At 41.6% G+C, this 18,875-nt stretch overlaps 1 protein-coding gene across 1 annotated transcript; it reads right to left on the minus strand.

Moving 5' to 3' along the window:
- Positions 1–432: 432 nt before the first annotated feature.
- GGCT (gamma-glutamylcyclotransferase) lies at positions 433–16,718 on the minus strand. Its single transcript, XM_077811215.1, has 5 exons — positions 16,624–16,718; positions 15,730–15,897; positions 9,481–9,626; positions 5,562–5,697; positions 433–2,488 (listed from the first exon to the last, which is right to left on the minus strand). The coding sequence occupies exons 2-5, from the start codon at positions 15,895–15,897 to the stop codon at positions 2,339–2,341; spliced, it is 600 nt and encodes a 199-aa protein (XP_077667341.1). The 5' UTR covers positions 16,624–16,718; the 3' UTR covers positions 433–2,338.
- Positions 16,719–18,875: the final 2,157 nt, after the last annotated feature.

Genomic DNA, 18,875 nt, shown 5'->3' on the forward strand with positions numbered 1-18,875 from the left:
CCGGTTCTGCAGCTCCCATTGGCCAGGAACCACAGCTAATGGGAGCTGCAAGGGTGGCACCTGCGGACAGGGCAGCACACAGAGCCGCCTGGCCAGCATCACACCGCTGCGTAGGAGCTGGAGGGGGGACATGCCACTGCTTCTGGGAGCTGCTCTAGGTAAGCGCTGCCCAGAGCCTGCACCTGACATCCTCCCATGCCCCAACCCCCTTCCCAGAGCACCCTCCTGCACCCAAAACCTCTCATTCCCAGCTCCACCCCAGAGCCTGAATCCCCCCCCGAACTCCAAGCCCCAATTTTATGAGCAATTCATGGCCCACCATATAATTTCCATACCCAGATGTGGCTCTCAGGCCAAAAAGTTTGCCCACCCCTGTACTAAAGTAACAATTTTGAAGATGGACATTTCAAATGAAACAATCTTAAGCAAAAATGATTCTTACAGTTATGAAGAATCTTTATTTAAAAAAACAGAGTGCACATAGATTAATTTACAGTTGCATTGAAAAACAATGCCCAATATGGCAACTTTCACTTACGCATTCATGCAAACAGCTTTAGCCTACACAAGCTACACTGAGCATTCTTGAATCAAGAGGAATTTTCATTTTCCGTGCACTGTATAGACACAGAAGTAATCTGGCAACTGCAATCTTTTTTATTTACTCCAACTTTCAGTGCATACATATTTATATTTTACATACAGAGAACATGGGAATTAGATGGGGCCCAAATGAAATGCATAAACTTTGGAGATGTTCACATGACATGCGGACGTGAAGTGCACTGCTATGGCACGTGTCCAATATGGAAGTTTATGAGGGGAAGACAAGGTCAATTATCAGTTCCTGTGTGCATATTGTCAGATGTCATAATCAATCACATAGTAACTTTGAAGATAACTCATATCCCCTTTATATCAAGGACAAATCCTTTGCATACAGATCTTAAATACAAAAGAAAAAATATTCAGTTGTTGTGTTTCCCAAAGTTGTTCAATTGCCCCCTCTCCCCAGAAGTAATCATTCAATTTAGTCTGAAAGTATCACAAGGTTAGGAACTTGTGCAAGACTTACAATATTCTGATTCCAGCTAAGCTGCAGCTACAATTCAGAGAGACTTCAGTGTTTCTTTATTGGGGCCTGATCCAAACCCAGTGAGGTGAATGAAAAGATTCCTATGGGCTTTCATCAAGCCTTAGGTCTGCTTCCTGCAGAAGTCAGGAAGTTCAAGGCATTCAATGATTTAAAGAAAAAAATTAAGTAGTTAGCCAACTCTTTAGAATTTTTAAAAAAATCCATTCAGGAGAGTTATTTTATCTGACTTCGTTCATCCACTCCTAGCAATACCACAAAATAGTACACCATTACAGGTAGGATGCTGTGCTTCACTGGTAACTTCCTTAAGGGCATGTGTTGGAAAATATTTGTGTTTTAAATTCCTTTCTTTTCTTGGTTAAACTGGCTTTTAAGTGACCAGTATCCAGTGGCATGACATATTGGTACACAGGGGGTGATTGCACACCTAAAAGGTAAAGAGTAGCCAATGATTAACTTTTAAAATCAAATGGATACACCTCTTGGACAAAGAAAAAAAATCTTGCTCTACAGAACATAGGTACTGGAACTAGTGGTGCAAGGGGTGCTTCCGCATCCCTCAGCTTGAAGAGGTTTCCATTATATACAGGGTTTACAGTTTGGTTCAATGGCTCTCAGCACCCCTGCTACAGAAGTTAGATATGTAAAAATCCAAATTGGTATCAGCTTAATTCCCAGCTTTGCATCCCAATGAACCTTATGTACATTTGGAAAAAAAAAAAGTTTTTTTAAACCTGCTTGGAGAACTGTAGCTTGATCCTGCAACTCTTAATCCTAGAACACAGTAGCATGTGCACATGACTATCAAGCTGGCTTTTCTCTTTAGTTCTTTCTGCTTATAGATGCATTAAAGAACTATATGAACTTTGCCAGCACTGTATGAGAACTACAGAAAGTTAAGTTCAACTTTGCAAAGATTTACACATGCTTAACTTTAGATGTGATACATACATTTAACCATATATATAGGTCTTTGCAAGAACAGGACTTTAAATTGCATATTCAATCCAATACCTTACTGAACTACACAAATGTGTCAAGTTTGCCCTTCTTTATCAAAGAAGGAAATTATTGCTAATCAGTATAATGAGAGGACAGATGCCTAAATCAAAATGAAAAATTCGTATATTCCAAGACAAGAAAGGACCACTGTGATAATCTAATCTGACCTCCTGTATAACACAGGCCATAGAATTAAATCAGGCAAGGAAATGGAACTCGAAATATTTTGGGGATACTTTTCTACTGAGTTGTTGTTTCCTTCTCTTTAATAGCAGCTTCAATTTCTTCAAAGACTGATACTGGTCCTGCATAGTTGTTTGTTTCTATAGCTTCTAATTTCTTCTGATAGGCAGTTGGCAAGCCATTCTGTTTTGCACCCATACAGATGACCTACAATTAAAAGAAAAAAAACTTATCACTTTACAATGAAAGAGTTAGATCACACAAATCTCTACTTGTGTAAAAATAGTACCATTTAAGGTGATGGGAGAGAGAGACACACACAGACTCTGTGCCTCTCGCTCACTATTGTAGCATGCGTGGAAGGGCAGGGCTTCAGAGTGTTTCTGAGGAGGTAGATGTGGGACAGGCTCTGTCCCCTCAAGCAGAGCAGAATGTAGCAGCCTGCCTGCCTAGTGAATTCCCCCAGGAATATAAAACAGGTGTAAAAGTTTTAAGAGACTCCTTTACATAGCCAGAGTGGTGTAAAGGACAGTATGGCCTTATAAATGCTTAAGTTCCTTTAGTGATTAAAATTGGTCTAACTTTTTGGACTGAAAAAATTTCTTATCAAAATGTGTTCCATGAATTGTTTTCCACTTCCTTTTCTGGAAATGGTCAGTAGCCAATATAAATTGAGAGTTTGATTCCCCAGTCCTCACTTGCTCCTTAGTTACCTATGATGTAACACTGAGCATATGGCTGCACATATTTGTTGACTAGTAACTAGAAATAAAGCCAGGTTTCAGAGTAACAGCCGTGTTAGTCTGTATTTGCAAAAAGAAAAGGAGTACTTGTGGCACCTTAGAGACTAACCAATTTATTTAAGCATAGCTGTAGCTCACGAAAGCTTATGCTCAAATAAATTGGTTAGTCTCTAAGGTGCCACAAGTACTCCTTTTCTTTTTTAAAAATAAAGCGTGAAACCTAGTTACATTACTATTAGGCAAGGGTGTTTGGGGATTTCCTCCAATGCTCCCCACTCCCATTTTCCATCCATTGTAAATTACCAAAATAATTGAAACCAGAGTGATTATACTGCATTATTTTGACAAATAAAATATGCAGAATTTTAAAATATTGTGCACAAAAATTTTAATATTTTGGTGCAAAATTCCCCCAGGAGTAAATTAATTTCCATCTTCAAGTTATAGGATTTCAGTCTTCAACCAGCCTTAGCATAAGTTCTTCTAAGTGAGAAATAATTAGAACGCTTGAGTTATTTAAAAAAATCCTGAGATGATGCACCAACAGCTGCTGGGTCTTTCTAATTTGAATGGACGGTGGTGAATGTGACTAAGAACTACAGTAGCAAAGAAGCCATTTAGATGTGGCATAAGTGAAGACAGTTTCTCTACTGTTTATTTTACTGAAGTTTTCCTTCCCCCACATAAGATAAATGAAAGTGTGTTGTATAAGCCAAAACTATTTACGGGAAGTGAAAACAAAAATACAGGAAATTACTGGGGTGGAAGTTACAAAAATAAAAACCCCTTATCCCAGGTACACACACATGTACACACAGCACATTTAGTCACTGACACAGCCATATGACATGAACAGCCCTACTCGTCCTCTTAAATATAATCCTTTTATATAGAAGAAAAAGGTAGAACCATAAAAAAAACTAAGAAATTAGACCGAGAGAACACTTCCCTTACAGAAGGCAGCGTCAGAGTTGATGTGACTACAACGAAGAGTCAAATTTGGTTTGAACCCCGGACAATACAATTGTTTTGAGAGAGGGGAGCCAGTGAGATATAATTACCAATATAAACAGATATATATGCATGTTTTAAAAGCTCAGGCAGCAAGATACTATTGTGATGACAATGACTAGGTTAACAAGCATACGGCAGAGAATTTAAATACACAAGCCAGGAAGTTACAATTCCCGTAACTGTTTCAGTTTTGTCACAAAAATACATGACTAACTGTACATATGTAGTACTATATTATATTACAGTGTGTACAGTTAGATGACTGCCTTGTAAAGTTTTACTTGTAAGGGGCAATTTTGTTTGACAAATAAAAGATCAGTTTTTCCATTATCTTGGTATACATGCAGTATGGCAAGGAGAGCCCCAGACTATATATAAATTATCAACCTTGATGTTTGTATTAGCATAGTTGTATTTCTTCAAATAGGCCAAAAGATCCATCTGGGAGAAAAATAAGGGGGAGCGATGGCTGGCCAGCACAATAGCGGTGCGTGGGTTAGCGTTCTTTCACAAAAAACAGATTCTGATCCTGCAAGCTGATCCATATGGACGGACCCCTGGGTCAAAAGGAGTGACATATGCATAGGGGTTAAAGAATCAAGCCCAGTTAGTTATTTGCAGTAGAAAGTCACTATGATAACTTGTTGATTTTATCTGTAATTCTGATTAGCTAAACATTTCTAGACATGTAGCCACACCATCTCTGGATAGGGCCTCAGACCTCACCAGCTAAGCAAGTCAGGACTGCTCAGTGCTTAGGCACACCTCCAAAAAGCATCAGTGTGCTGCAGAGTGGTGTTGGTGACTGCGCACATGGAACTTTTTCTTCCAAATCAGTACTAAAGCAGGGGGGACAGATCAGTGTACATGTCACGCTCCCGGCCCAAACCAGGGAAGCGAATGATCCAACCAGCAGTCCAAATTCAGTGATGAATCCTGGTCACATGCCACTTGAAGCACGCTGTGCATATGCTAAGGAGTACTAGACCAATGCCCCAGAACAGTGTTACAGGGCCTGTGATGTTGGAGGGGTCAAGCCAAGAGACTAACTTCCTGTAGTCATTAAAGATTCTATGGCACTTTCTACAAGAGCGGAGATACTAATATCTATGTCCTTGCCAGATTCCAAGTCAGGACGTTAAGTTCTGTCCAGTGAAATTCCCTTTGTGGCTTCAGTTGAGTACAGTGATCTTTTCTGTCCCAAACTATGTTGTAAAGTTGCTGAGTGCTTTTGAGCAACTGACGCCACCTCCCAGGTGGCTGCAAATGAGTTGAGGATGAAGCAATTCATGGGTGAGAGCACATGCTTTATGTACAATAGGCCAGATTTACCTTTGGTTTAGTTTCACTAAAGTCAGCAGACTAACACTAGGGATGTATTGGTTTGATACATTTGGAAAGAACTGAAATGCTGTTTTAAGGGACTATGCTATGTAGCAAATCCTGTTGTAAGAGACTATTTTAAGTGGCAAGTAGTAATACAATATCCACTTCAGTTCATGCTCTTTTTAGATGATGCCTACCTTTTTATACTGTGGTGATGGGAGATCACAAACACAATCATTCATCTGATAACTTCGACAGGTCAGTACTTTTCCCTCTTGCGTTGGAAGGTTAACTTCTATTGGAATGTAAATACCATCTTCAACTCCTTCTTGCCTGTAAAGAATCAAAACATTTCTTTTCATTCTGAACCACCAATACAGGGGAGAAAACTAACATGTATTTGAATAGGTGAGTTTTAGCATGTTAAATGCAAGGTGGCTTTTCAGCTGTAGTACTGAGTAATATTAATGTATTCCAATAATTTTGATCAGTACTTGTATCTCGGAGTACTGAAATAAAAAAGTGAATACCACCATTGGCTTATTTTTTAGATCCAGAACAAATAGTGTAACAGCAAACCATGCAAGTTAACAGTAACATTACTTTCTACACCTCCTGTGAATCAGTTAATGTTTGTTATATAAATAAAATTTGATAATCCACAATATGCACACAATGAAATTATCAGAATTAAAGACAATGCCAGGATCAGTCAGTTCCACTTTGATAATGAAACAATTGCAAAATTTTACCTTGCCCCTTTAATTATTTTTAAAGAGAGATCATTCTAAAGTGAGGAAACTCCTAAAGTTCTCGGGCAAAGCACATCCTTGTGAACAACCCAGCACTGCCAATAACATGCCCAGACCTCATAATTTGTATGTAGAACTTGCACAATAGTAATGAGCTACAAGATTATATCAAGACCTGTCATAACTAGTTTCTTTCAAAAGAAAGATTTGCCCAAGGGCGAGGGGAGGACAGCGGATTAAAAAAAAAAAAGTGCTAAAGAGTTAAAATTAGCTTCTAATACAAATCTAAATAAATTGGCTACAGTAATAGGTGAATTTAGTTGAAGTGTCATGAGATCAGGGACAGAATTTAGATAAGATAGTTAACTGCTTAGCTGAACATGACAGGTAAAAATGTGACCAATTAGAATACCCTAAATTTTAACAGTATTGATCACAATGGTATCCAAGTACCTGACAAATTATATTTTCAAATGAAAACATCTATTCACTTTTACAAGTGATTTAACATACTAGCAGAGTATGGCCCCAGCTGGCTCACTGCAGGCAGACCCATATGCCTGCATGAAACTAACAGTATGATTGCAGTCTACAAACAAACAGAATGTAAACTTTAGAAACAGATTGCTGGGTCATCGCAGGGGGAAAAAGATGAAAGGCCAATAGTGTCTTTTGCTGGGATTTAAAAGAAAAAGTGTCAGGTCAAAAAAACTTTATGAAATGTAAATTTTAGGCTAAGACAAAACCTCCAAAAACTTACAATCAAGAGAAGTGCCTCCAAGAAGTTTAATACCAAGGAAAGCAAAGACACAAAGATCCCTCTCCTTTGTTTGCAATCCAAGCATTGTATGATTTAGTTCCTCATTTACTAGCTAAAAGTGAAATTGACTACACATTATCCAAAAACAGAAGTAACAAAGACTACTTTCATTGTCCATGCTGAGAAAAAGTGAACACACACAGTAAAAAGCAAAACTGGATTTTTCAGGTTTAATAATCCAACATAATATAAGGAAAATTAATCTATTTGAGTTATAACTATGTTCCAATCCTGCAGACACTTACAAATGTGTGCAACTACAAAGTGCAAACAGTCCCACTGATTTCAGCAGGACTATTTGATGTCTGTGCTTAACTCTACACATTTAAGGCCTTGTCTACACTAGCACATTTGTCAGCAAAACTTTTGTCGATCTGGGGTGTGGAAAAAAAACAACACACCCCTGATCAACATACGTTTCACCGACAAAAGTGCTGGTGTGGACAGTGCTATGTCGGCAGGAGAGCCTCTCCTTCCAACATTGCTAACGCTGCTCCTTGGGGGTGGTTTAATTATGCTGGCAGGAGAGCTCTCTCCTGTCAGCAAAGAGCAGCTACACAGGAGACCTTACAACAGCACAGCCGTAGCGGTACAGCTGTGCCGCTGTAAGGTCCATAGTGTAGACATAATGTAAGCCTTTAAGGACTATGGCCCCAATCCTGCAAACAGTGCCATGTTATCAGAACAAAAGCGAACATAAGCATTTTAACAGGTAGAAATCCTAGTAATTATTTCTAGAGGGCAAGGAGTGCAGAAAGGGAAAAAGTTTACATTAACACACAAAAAGCAAATTTTTAACATCTGATAAAAATAGTTTCCTATCACTTTTCACTTCATAGTTACTCCATCATAATTATACCAGATCACTAGGAAGACGGGGTAGATCAAACCTGAATATCGAGTGAAAAGACTAGCATTAGATTTTTTTTTAAATCATGTTTTCTTTATAGGTCATAAAGAAGCAAAGAGGACAAATCCAGTTTCTTTCCTTTCGAAGATCACCTTTAGGACCTATTCGTGAACTGTTGGGGGAGCAAGCCAGCAATGCTAATGCCCATCCTGTAACTTTTTTGTTGAGTCAGAACAGTTGAGTCTCCAGGGCTGCCAATCAGGTACCTTTCACTAGCATTAAAAGTGATTTAAAACTCCACAGTACAAATTACAATTATTTACTAATCAACCTATTCTTTCCTGACGGTGCTGGTAAGGCAGTATCTTCCCTCACAGACAGGAATAGTGGGATCTTTAGCTCTGTGAAGTATTTTAGGTTTCAGGAACGCATGGCAAGTTAAGATGTTGTAGAAAAGAGACAGGATCTATAGTATGATCACTAGTGGGAGCAGTAAGGTGCAGAGAATTGGGTAGGAGAAAGAGTGAGGACTTCTCCCCAGTGAGAAGTACACAAGGTAATTTACTGCTCAGATTTAATCTAATTCCAATGTCTCCAAACTAAACTTTGTAACATGAATTTTATTCTTCAAATCCTGAAAGCATTCACAATGGGCCTGATCCTGTGAGGTGCTGAAGTCAATGGCGGCTGAGAGCACTCAGCCCCGTGCAGATTCAGACTCACACACCATTAACGTGCAAATTGAAATTTCAGTTTTATAGACTAGGCCACTAAGAGCTGTAATAAAACAAGTACAGAACTCTGGCCAAAGTTTCCAAACAGTGTCTAAAGTTAGGCTCCTAAATCCTTATTAAGGTATCTGCAAAAGAGAGGGATGATTTTCTGAGGTTCTTAGCCATGTACTGCCTCAATGCTCTCCAGCAGGCAGGCAGGCAGGCAAGCAATTTGATAGGTGACAGAGCTATCTAAGTTGTCACTGAACAGGGGAAGGACAGGTTTGCGCTGGGAGGGAAAACTGAATCGTCACAGTTCCCATGCTCCTCATTTAACTGCCACAAGAGATTCCTATTCTGCTCCCTAGTTACTTTATAGTTGTGACTAACTTCAAAATGAACATTTTGAAATCTGTTGCAAACTTAGAAAATTACTGTATTAGTGGCTTTTCCAAGAGCTCCCTTTGCTAGCATGGGAGAGCTAGTTCTCTACTACACAGCCCAGTTCATCTTCCTCCTGCTGGAGCCCAAGATGAAGTCCCAATATGGTGCTCATATCAGTCTACTGACATAGAAATCACAATGTCAAACTCAGTATCATCTCCTCTCCACTGCAGAACAAAACAGATATTGGGCTGCAAAGGCAGAAAACCTTGCTCAAAGAGCTTTGATAATTAGCAAATATGGAAAGAGATTACAACAATTTTTTAGTGACTGACATGAATTTAAGTTCAATCCAACAGTTCAGAATCCTCTCCTCATATCAAAGCCCTTCTTTAAAGTTTTTTTTGCTTCTCAAGTTTAAGCAATGTTAAGTTTATCAGCTTCCAAAGCATTAGAGATAATTTTGGAGTTAAATTTGTGTTTTAGAATCCAATGTTCTCCCTGATCCAACACAAACCCACCACATTGATTACTGAAAAATAACCATTGCATTTGGCTTGCTTTCTAAAGTGACACAAGACATTAGAATGCACCTACTTATCCAGCGAATTTAAATCGCTAGTGTTCATTTTCCACACTACTCCCCACACTTCATCTCCAGGGCTTTGAACAATGGTAGCTGTACTTCCATGCCAGTAAGAACTTGGTTTGCCTTGATGATTGCCGAAAACAAGTTTAAAATCCTGCAAATTAAATCAATACAAATGATCAATTTCCACTTAAACTCAGTGATATAGGTTTTCTTCACAAATTACGAGCTTAAGCAAAGTCTACAAGAAGAGCCAGCAGAGTTACTTTTCCTTCATTAAGGATGTGATCCAGCTCTGACTGGGATCAACTGGATACTTTCTGCAGACTTCAGTGGGAGTTTCATCAGGCCCCAAGAAAAAAAATGGGTTTGAGGAAGGAAGAAAGGGATGGTAGGTTCATTATTAGTGATGATGGAGCTGCACTGTGAAATTTGAGCCCAGATCTGGGTATCTCTCTATTTTTTAGGCCAAACAACTAACAAGAGTTGCTAGAAAATGGGACTGGCAGAGAAAGAGCCACAACCTCATCTCAATGTAATAGATACATTCTACATTAAATACAATACAGTAATGTTAAAGGGATGTCAGTGACTCTCTGAAGTTAAATCCTGTTTCTGTAATGGTTTTCTGCTGCCCATCAAAGGTTTAGAAAGGTTTTTTGGGTGAGCCTGAGAGCTACAGCACCAAACCTGTTAGGGCCCAGTACTCCTCTTTGTTCCCTTCCTCTCCGTGTACATGCCTGTCACCTGCTTATTCCTTCTCAGCTTTTGGTGCTGCTGTTACTTGTGAACACCCTCTTGAAGGGCGTAAGGAAGAGCATGCATCTGAGCTGCCCCAGCATGTGAGAAGTCATCATGCTAGCATATGAGAAAAGAAAGGAACTGAAACTGACCACCAAAAGCGAGTAGGCAGAAAGTGCTATCAAATGCACGAAGTAAACTGAAAAAAGTTTCTAATTCTTCAGTTAGAATATTCTTGGGTGTTACCTGTAAGAACAATAGGTGAGAGACTTCTAAGGGATATTTTCATCTGATTTTTTTTTTAAACCCATTGTAGGTGCAAAATTGAGATTCTTTTAGAACTCACATACCTCCTGTTTTCACAAGTAAAACCTAATTTTACTATAGAGCAGGGGTCTCAAAGTCCTGGCCCACGGGCCGTCTGTGGCCGGAGAACCTCCCCACTGTAGCCCGCAGAGGAGACACATGCAGCCACGCTGCCGGCAATGTCTGCTGCAGGCACTGCCCTTCGCAGCTCCTATTGGCTGGGGGAGAGGGACAGAGATACCATCACTAGTCTCCGGGCAGAGTCAGCCACGGAGGCAGCATCACTAGTTGCCAGGCAGAGTCAGCCATGGAGGCAGTGTCACTTTTTTCCCCCACAGTGAATATAAACAAGTCAAAATACCGAAAGGAACTATTTGATGCACACCTTTCTGCAATCCTGAAGGTTTCAACTGCTCAATCACTAAGGCCAAACATCAACAAACTGACAGAACTGAAGTGTTGCCAGGTGTCTGGCAAACACTAAAAACTCTCTAGCAGGTGAGGAATTGTATAAACTTGTAGGACAGTTTTATTATTTCTAAGAAATTCGAAATAAAAAATACAATATAAACGTTTTCTTTCTGAACACCATCTTCAGTGACATTATTGGCCCGCCGGGAGGATTTGAGGACTGGCACTGGCCCTAAGGTAAACGGAGTTTGAGACCCCTGCTATAAAGTTTCCTGTAAAATAAAATACAGGAAAAACTTTTTCTTCTATTTTTTTCAGTTTTACTTTGGGCATCAGACAGCACTCAGCACATCATGGAAATGGTGAGTGACTAATCAGTTGTCAGCCAGTCTCCAGTTTGTGTGGACCTTTCATCCAGCAGCAGTGTAGAGAGACGTTCTAAAGAAAAGTAAGAAAAATAATGGTACCAACACCAGTGACTAGGTCACTCAAGAACAAGCAAAGTTCTTTAAACTACTTTTAAGCTGCGACCCCCTCCTTTATTTAAAGTGACTATATTTCAAATTGATGTCCCTTTAAAGTGTTTTTAGTTGTTAAGGTTTTTAATTTCTGAAGTGAGCTACCGCTTACAGATCTGCTCAAATATGTTTTTCAATCTTTAAAAATATTTCTGAAATTTGAAGGGCTTAAAAATAAATAAATTCTACACTTTGGAGGTTCTTGTCTGATCTTCAATAAGCCATGAGGATGCAACAGGTGGTTTTACAAAATATGCCCCATATATAAGAGGGTGCAACTAAACCCTCCAAAAGGCAATTTTTCTCAAAATGCTCTCTAAAACAGAAATATACCTACGTGAATGCTAATCCTCAGCCATTCCATGAGTTGCTACAAATTGATTTCAGAGTGTAAGGGTCACCAGATTCTTGTATATCATTCAAGACTCCAGGCTAGATCCTGCAAACTCTCAAGCATGAGTAATTGCATGCACGCCAGTAATCCCACTGAAGTCACAGGCATAAAGTTACAGACATGGGCAAATGTTTGCAGGATTGAGCCCTCCTTCCCTTAAAGAGGTGGTCTTTCTGGTTTTGTACAGAACTGAGCCCATTGATGATACTCTAAGAAAAATTAATTATTTTTCGATCCTTTCTGAAGCTTTTCCTGTTTTGTTCTAAGACCACTTTGGACTTCATTCTGTAAGATGCTCAGCATCTCCTGTGCCTATGGGCGTTAACAGCAATAAAGGCTCTGGGCACGACTTGGGCTCATGCCCTTAATTTTTTTGCCCCTCTCCTAAATGCTGATCCAATTTTAGTTGTTTTTTTGCTTGTGTTCCTTATTTTCTCTTGTCCATTTACCATAACCACTCATTTCCACTCCCTCAGCCCCGCCCCCAAAGTTCAGATTGCTTCACTTTACACACTGATATCTTACTTCTCTCTGTGAAAGAGAACACTCCTGGTCAGCATTCTTAACCTTTTATTCCAAGGCTAGTTTTGTCTCATCAGCCTTACCCGGTTTCACTGTACAGAAATTATCAGAAGTCAACTGTTAATCTGTGTAATGCCTTTTCATTCTGAGATCTCCGTTCTTTTTGAAACACAGTATAACAATCAGAATGGAGCAATGGATCAAAAGCAGCCTGTGTTAGCACACTGCACAGCTCATAGATCTGTTCTAAACAACCAGAAATTGGGAGCCAGATCAGAACAGTTAACTTGCATTGCTACATAACATACTTACTGCATAACCTGAAAGTCAGTAAACAAACTGAAGGTTGCAACTCAGCAAAAAGTTTCACACAACATTCTTTTGTTAGAGATACTGCACTTTGCTACTTTCATCTTCTCCTTCAGGGCCTGATCCTGCCAGGTGCTGAGAAGCCTCTGATGTGCTGAGCATTTTTGACTTATCAGTGATATTTGAAAGTGCTCAGCACTTCAGATGATCAGGCTCTAATTGCCAGAAGACTGGTGGTTGAAGGAGTACACTTATGACCATATATTTGATATTAATCACAGTAGTCTTTGGAACTTTCAGACACCCTCTGATAGAGTTCACCTTTCTCTCCAGTTGGCACTAGACCACCATGCACAAGTCATTCAAATAGATATGTTGATATGAACAAAGGATGCAACTGTTAAGATCTTTTATACTGGAAATCTTTAGATCAGTAGCTTAAATCTGAATGAGCAAGGTAGTTTATTTAACTGTCATGGAGTTTACATTACATTCTTACACTAAGGTGCTTTAAATAATAGTATATAAAGTTTTCTTACACAATATTTAACATTTGATAGCTGTTCAGCAAATTCAATGAAAATTTAGTAATACATCCCAGCTGCTAGACCATTAAGATTACTGCATCCCAAAATTATGGAAGGCATGGTCACTAAAACCACCTCTACACTTACAAGCTTACAGTGGCACAGCTGTACCACTATAAGAGCGCTCGTGTAGCTGTGTTATGCCGATTGGAGAGAGCTCTCCCACCAACATAATAAAACCAGCTCAACGAGCAGCGGTTGCTCTGTCCACAGAAGAGCGTCTCTGGCCGACACAGTGCTGTGCACAAGTGCTTATGTCGCTCACGGGGCTGTTTTTTTTCCACACTCCAGAGCAACAAAAAAAGTTATGCCGACACAAGTGTCAGTGTAGACATGGCCTGAGTTTTGGTGATTAACATTAAAGTGATACTTTCAGATTAAGTCAGATATTGTAAACAAATCAATTTCAGTACCAAGATTACTAGTAAAATCTGAGGTCAAAGTAAAAATTATAAGAAATACCCGCGTGTCACTATGTTCCGTTTACTTTTTGGCTCTCTCTCAGTTTGGAGTGCAGTCACTTTCACATCCCTAGCGCTACAAACATCTGGGTTTCAGACGCGCAAGGGAAAGTATATTTGTTGTTAAAGCAACTATTTCCACGGGAATGTATTTTTAAAAATTGTGGAAACATTAAAAATCAAAACAAATTGTAACTCTTACTTTATGACACATTTATGAGCGAATGTATTGCCTGCAGATGTCAGATAGTGATAGCAGTACTGGCTTCAGCTAAGGTTAATAGGCTCTCCCAACAAGGCTTTGTCAGTACATTTCAAAGATGCACAAATAATCCACTCACGCTTCCAGTGAAGCCAGCAAAATAACCATGTTTTTGCAAGAAACGTGAAGTTGCAATTCACTGACGAAAAGCTCCCTTTATGCCCAGACAAGACAGCATAAAAAGCCTTGAACTGTGCTAGGCCTGGCTCTGAAAGAGATACTAAAAACCACCCTATCCCTGGGGAAGGAGAGACTTGCTCCCGTCTATTTATCTGCCAGAAAACTGAGTTGTCCCAGTTTCCTTTCAGCCACCAGTTTGTCCAGGACGAAACTGCAGAGTAAGTAATTCCAGCCTCAGTGCAATTTGTTGACATGTGTGTGCAGCATCAATTTGAATGGCAGAACCTTCAAAGAATACCAGACATATTCCAATACTGAGGCATAAGAAAAATGAGAAGTTAGTAACTTGATGGACTAAAGTAAAAATGTCTTGATTCTGAGAACTTATCTAGCTCTTAATGAAAATTTTTGGTCTAATAAGCTCTCTTTTTCAGATGTCTCATTTACATCTTTTGGCACTCTTTATCCTGGCATATGAAGTCCTAACCAGCACTCTTAATTCAGCCAAACTCTTACTGGTTTCAGTGGGAGTTTTCTCTCAGGAAGAAGTGCCCTTATGTAGCAAAATATTTTTCCAAGGAGCTCTTTGAAGTCTTCATTGCATTATACTTTATGCTGTTTGATAGTTTAGAACCTGCTAAATGTACATCTTCAGCACAATTTTCCTCATAGTTTTAACAACATTTGATCTGCTAACACTGGTTGTTTTTAAAAAAATGGATGCAACTCTTAGCCAATCAGGATTTGTAAAGTTTTAGTCACCTTCCATTATTATTTCTGAAATTCATTCAAAGGGTTAATGCAAAGATCTTCACCAAAACTGATTCCAGTCTGCCCACTGGAGGATAAACTACATGACCCTGACTCTGGGTCTGATATCAACTGGATGCCCAGTTTTAGATGCATTTAAAAGATGACAAGTTCATGATAGCCAAGATGACTGGAAAACTTGATTTTGGGGGCAATGGGGTTACATTCCAAACGTCAAACAGATTAGAACTGATAAATAAGCAGAATTATAAAGGGTAAGGGATGATCTCATTAGAACACTGGACATGAAGTCAGGCGATCCAGGTTTTACATTCGGGCTCTGCCATGAGCTTCCTGGGTGACCTTGGGTAAGTCCCTTTAAGGCTTTCTGCCTCCGTTTCCTCGTCTGTAACCATCGGCATAATAATGTTTCTCTCACTCATACATGTGAGACTTAATTCAGTAATGTTTGCCAAGTGCTTTGAGAGCCTCCAGTGGCCAGTATAAGTGTAAAGCATTTAAGGCTATCTAGGAGGGGCTCTAAACACCCAGAACTTTTTCAGGTTTGGTGCCCACAGTGTCCCTGCCAAAAGTATTTTCAATTCAGGTAGCCTATGAAGCAGTGGGATGAAGGCAGCACCAGCTCTACTCAGGTCACGTTCAGACACGAGCTTAGAGCTTCACAAAGCGTACTTCCATATTCTACAGGCTTAAAAGTGTTAGTGAAATGTAACAAACATTTTCCCTAATGTAGCTGCTATGCCTCCTCCCCAAATTCCTGAAACCATAATTAAAACACAGAATTATATGTGCCAAAGAAATGTAGCCTTAAAGGATAGGGGAATACAGGGTTCCATCTCTCCCATAGATACAGACCTGCAAGTTGGCTACAGCATAGAAAGTGGCAGATGGGTTTTTTAGCAGGATCCTCTCCCGAAGCAGGTTACTGCCATAAGCAAAATACAGGAAACTGTCCTCCCCACAGGTACCCAGTCCCAAACCACCACCAGACCTGGTACACACACAGCTCCTGAGAGTCTCCATCTACCATACAGAGAATAATAAGAAAGCAAGTGTTAAAGGAAATCTCAGCAGCGGTTGCTGATGAACATGACTTATACCCTTCCTCACTCCCCCTGGCCTTGTGGCTTCCGTGGCTCCTTCACCATCTTTCTTGCACCAGCTACACCCCCATTTGCCCTTCCCCTTTGCTCCCGTTCTCTCTCTTGGGGCGGATGGAGGAGTAAAAGCATATTTAGGCTGGAAAAGTCTTAACTCCGCTGTACTCGGCTCCATCGCTGCCTCCGAGAGCGGTGGGGGCGGCCACCCCACTGCTGGGGACAGAGCTGTGGAGAACAGGCAGGGTCAATGCCGCTGCCAGAAGGCCCACGTGCCTGCTCCGGCTCCAGGGGTCTCCGATCTCCGCCCCAGGGCTAGAGGGGAGCTCCAGCGCCCGCACAGCCGGCAGCCGGTTCCAGCGCGGTGCAGGGCGCCTCCCTGCCCAGGCGGCTTTCACGGCTCCGGCAGGCGACCCACGCCCAGCAGCCACGGTGAGCGGCGCAAGGCCCGTGGCTCCCCACACAGCAGCGCGGCGCTACGCCGGGGCGCTGCAGCCCCAGGGTGGAGGAGGAGGAGAGGCCGGGCACTGCAGGGGGACACCCCCTGGCCGGCGCAGGGCCCCGCTGCAGCCGCACTCCGGCGTGCCCGTGATGAGCAGCCAGGACGCCCCCGCCTTGACCAGCGCGGCCGGCCCGGGAGTCCCAGCCTCACCTCCCGGCCAGGAGGGCGCCGCGCGGCTGCCGCTCGAGCAGGCCCCACGGATCCCGCAGCAGAGAGAGCGGTCCCAGCCCGCCGGCCAGCAGCCACGTAACAGCGCTCCCCACTGGCCACGTGCCCTGCCGGCGTGCCGCCGCTCCTCATTGGCCGCCGCCTAGGGCGTCCCCGGAGCGACTCCCCTCTCGGGGCGGGGAGGGGGGGACACCCGCTGGCTGGTTGGAGCGGCACGGAGTGACGTCGAGAGGACGCTCCGCCCCCTGCCGACCTGCTCCCTGTGGGCTGCTGGCCTAGGCCAATGGGCTGTTGGGGGGTGGTGCCGGGTGGAGGGGAGGCGCTGGGGGAAGTGGGGCCTGGTGCAAGGAGCGGGGGGGCTGCTGTTACCTCCCTGCTGAGGGCAGGCCCCTGGGCCCCATTGAAATCCAGCAGCGAGCCTTGCCAAGTGATGCACATCTGGAAAAATGATGCCAGGTAGAACGGTGGGGTGTAAATTCACCATCACTGCTCCAGAGAGATCTTGGCATCGCCGTGGATAGTTCTCCAAAAATTTCAGCTCAATGCGCAGCAGTGGTCAAAAAGGCGAACACTCTTAGGCAGTGTTAGGAAAGGGATGGAAAATAAAGCAGAAAATAACATAGTGCCACCCTATAAAGCCATGGTGTGCCCACTCTTTGAATACTGTGACCCGTTCTGCTCACCTCATCTCAAAAACAATAACTGGGCAAGGAACAGAGAAGGGCAACACAGATGATAAAGGGCATGGAATGGCTTCCGTACAAGGAGAGACTAAAAAGATAAGGGCTGTTCAGTTTAGAAAAGAGAAGATGGGGGAGGGGGTGAACGGCATAGGCTAGAGGTCTATAAAATTATGAGTGGTGTGGAAAAAGTGAATAGATAAGTGTTATTTACTCTATTCCATAATACAAAACCTAGGGGTCACTTGCTGAAATTAACAGGAAGCAGATTGAATACAAACAAGAGGAACTACTTTTTCACAAACACACAACTAACCTGTGGAACTCATTGCCATGGGATGTTTGGTGGCCAAAAGAATAACTGGGTTAAAAAAAGAACTAGATAAGGTCACTGAGAATAGGTCAATCAACAGTTATTAGCCAAGATGATCAGGGATGTAACCCTATGCCTAGGGCAACTCTAAAGCTCTGACTGCCAAAGCCAGGAGGGGAGGATGGGTGGATCTCTCCAAAATTGCCCTGTTTTGTACACTTCCCCTGAAGCTCTGGCCACAGTCCAAGACAGGATACAGGGCTAGATGGATCATTGGTCTGACCCAATATAGCCATTATGTTCTTATTGTAAAGGGCAGAGGGTCATGGTAGCACTGGCATAACTGTTACATGGGAACCTGGCAGACAGCATTTCTGCCTGCAATTTTCAGACCATTTTTTGAGAAGTATAAGCTATTTACCGGAAAACCAAAAGACCATATTGTACCCACTGCTATCTCTCTAAGTTAATCACTTTTGCTCATTAAGTGTGGACAAATGATTCACAGCTGGATCTTAGGGGCCCAACCTGGGTTTCAGTGGCAAAAAGTTATTTGGTAGTGTCTTAAATGGGAGAGGGTAATTGAAGTGAAACCTGCTTGGAGGAACGAGATGTCCAGTGGGCAGCTCTGCTTTTGATGACACTGCTTTAGAGCATTTCCAAGGTTTTCAACTTTACAGTAAACTTTGGATCAGCCATTTGTTAAGCACAATTAAGCAATCAATTTTTTGATGGTCCCCTAGGTGATCCATTAAAGAAAGGTTTCACTTTTGTATAAAGGCACTCTAGGGCATGTTTTATTTAGGTTATTAATACTCTTCTTGAGTGTAAGCAGAAAGCTGACTTAAGGAGCATATTTATGACACATCATAACCTAGTTCATTGTTTGTCAATATTCGATTACTAAGCAAAGCTTTTTATTCATTCAACAGAATAAATTTTTCATAAGATAATACATTAATAGATTTTGTCAGAAGGATACATCTGCCAAGTACCACTGAGAACTATAATATAGATTGCTGACAAGCATATAAAATACATTCCCAAGAGATATTATTAACAAAAAATATTAACTAATAGAGTTCCATTTCCTATGACTATCTCCTTCCACAAGTAGCTTCATGCAAAATAGCAAGCAGCATACAATGTGGCAAGCTGGATTCAAAATCTGCAGCAAAATCTCTGGATTCTGCAGCACTGTGGTGCAGAAGATAGGAAATTCTTCGACAGTTTCACTAAAA

Source organism: Eretmochelys imbricata, chromosome 2 (assembly GCF_965152235.1).
Source record: "Eretmochelys imbricata isolate rEreImb1 chromosome 2, rEreImb1.hap1, whole genome shotgun sequence".
Classification (NCBI taxonomy): domain Eukaryota; kingdom Metazoa; phylum Chordata; order Testudines; family Cheloniidae; genus Eretmochelys; species Eretmochelys imbricata.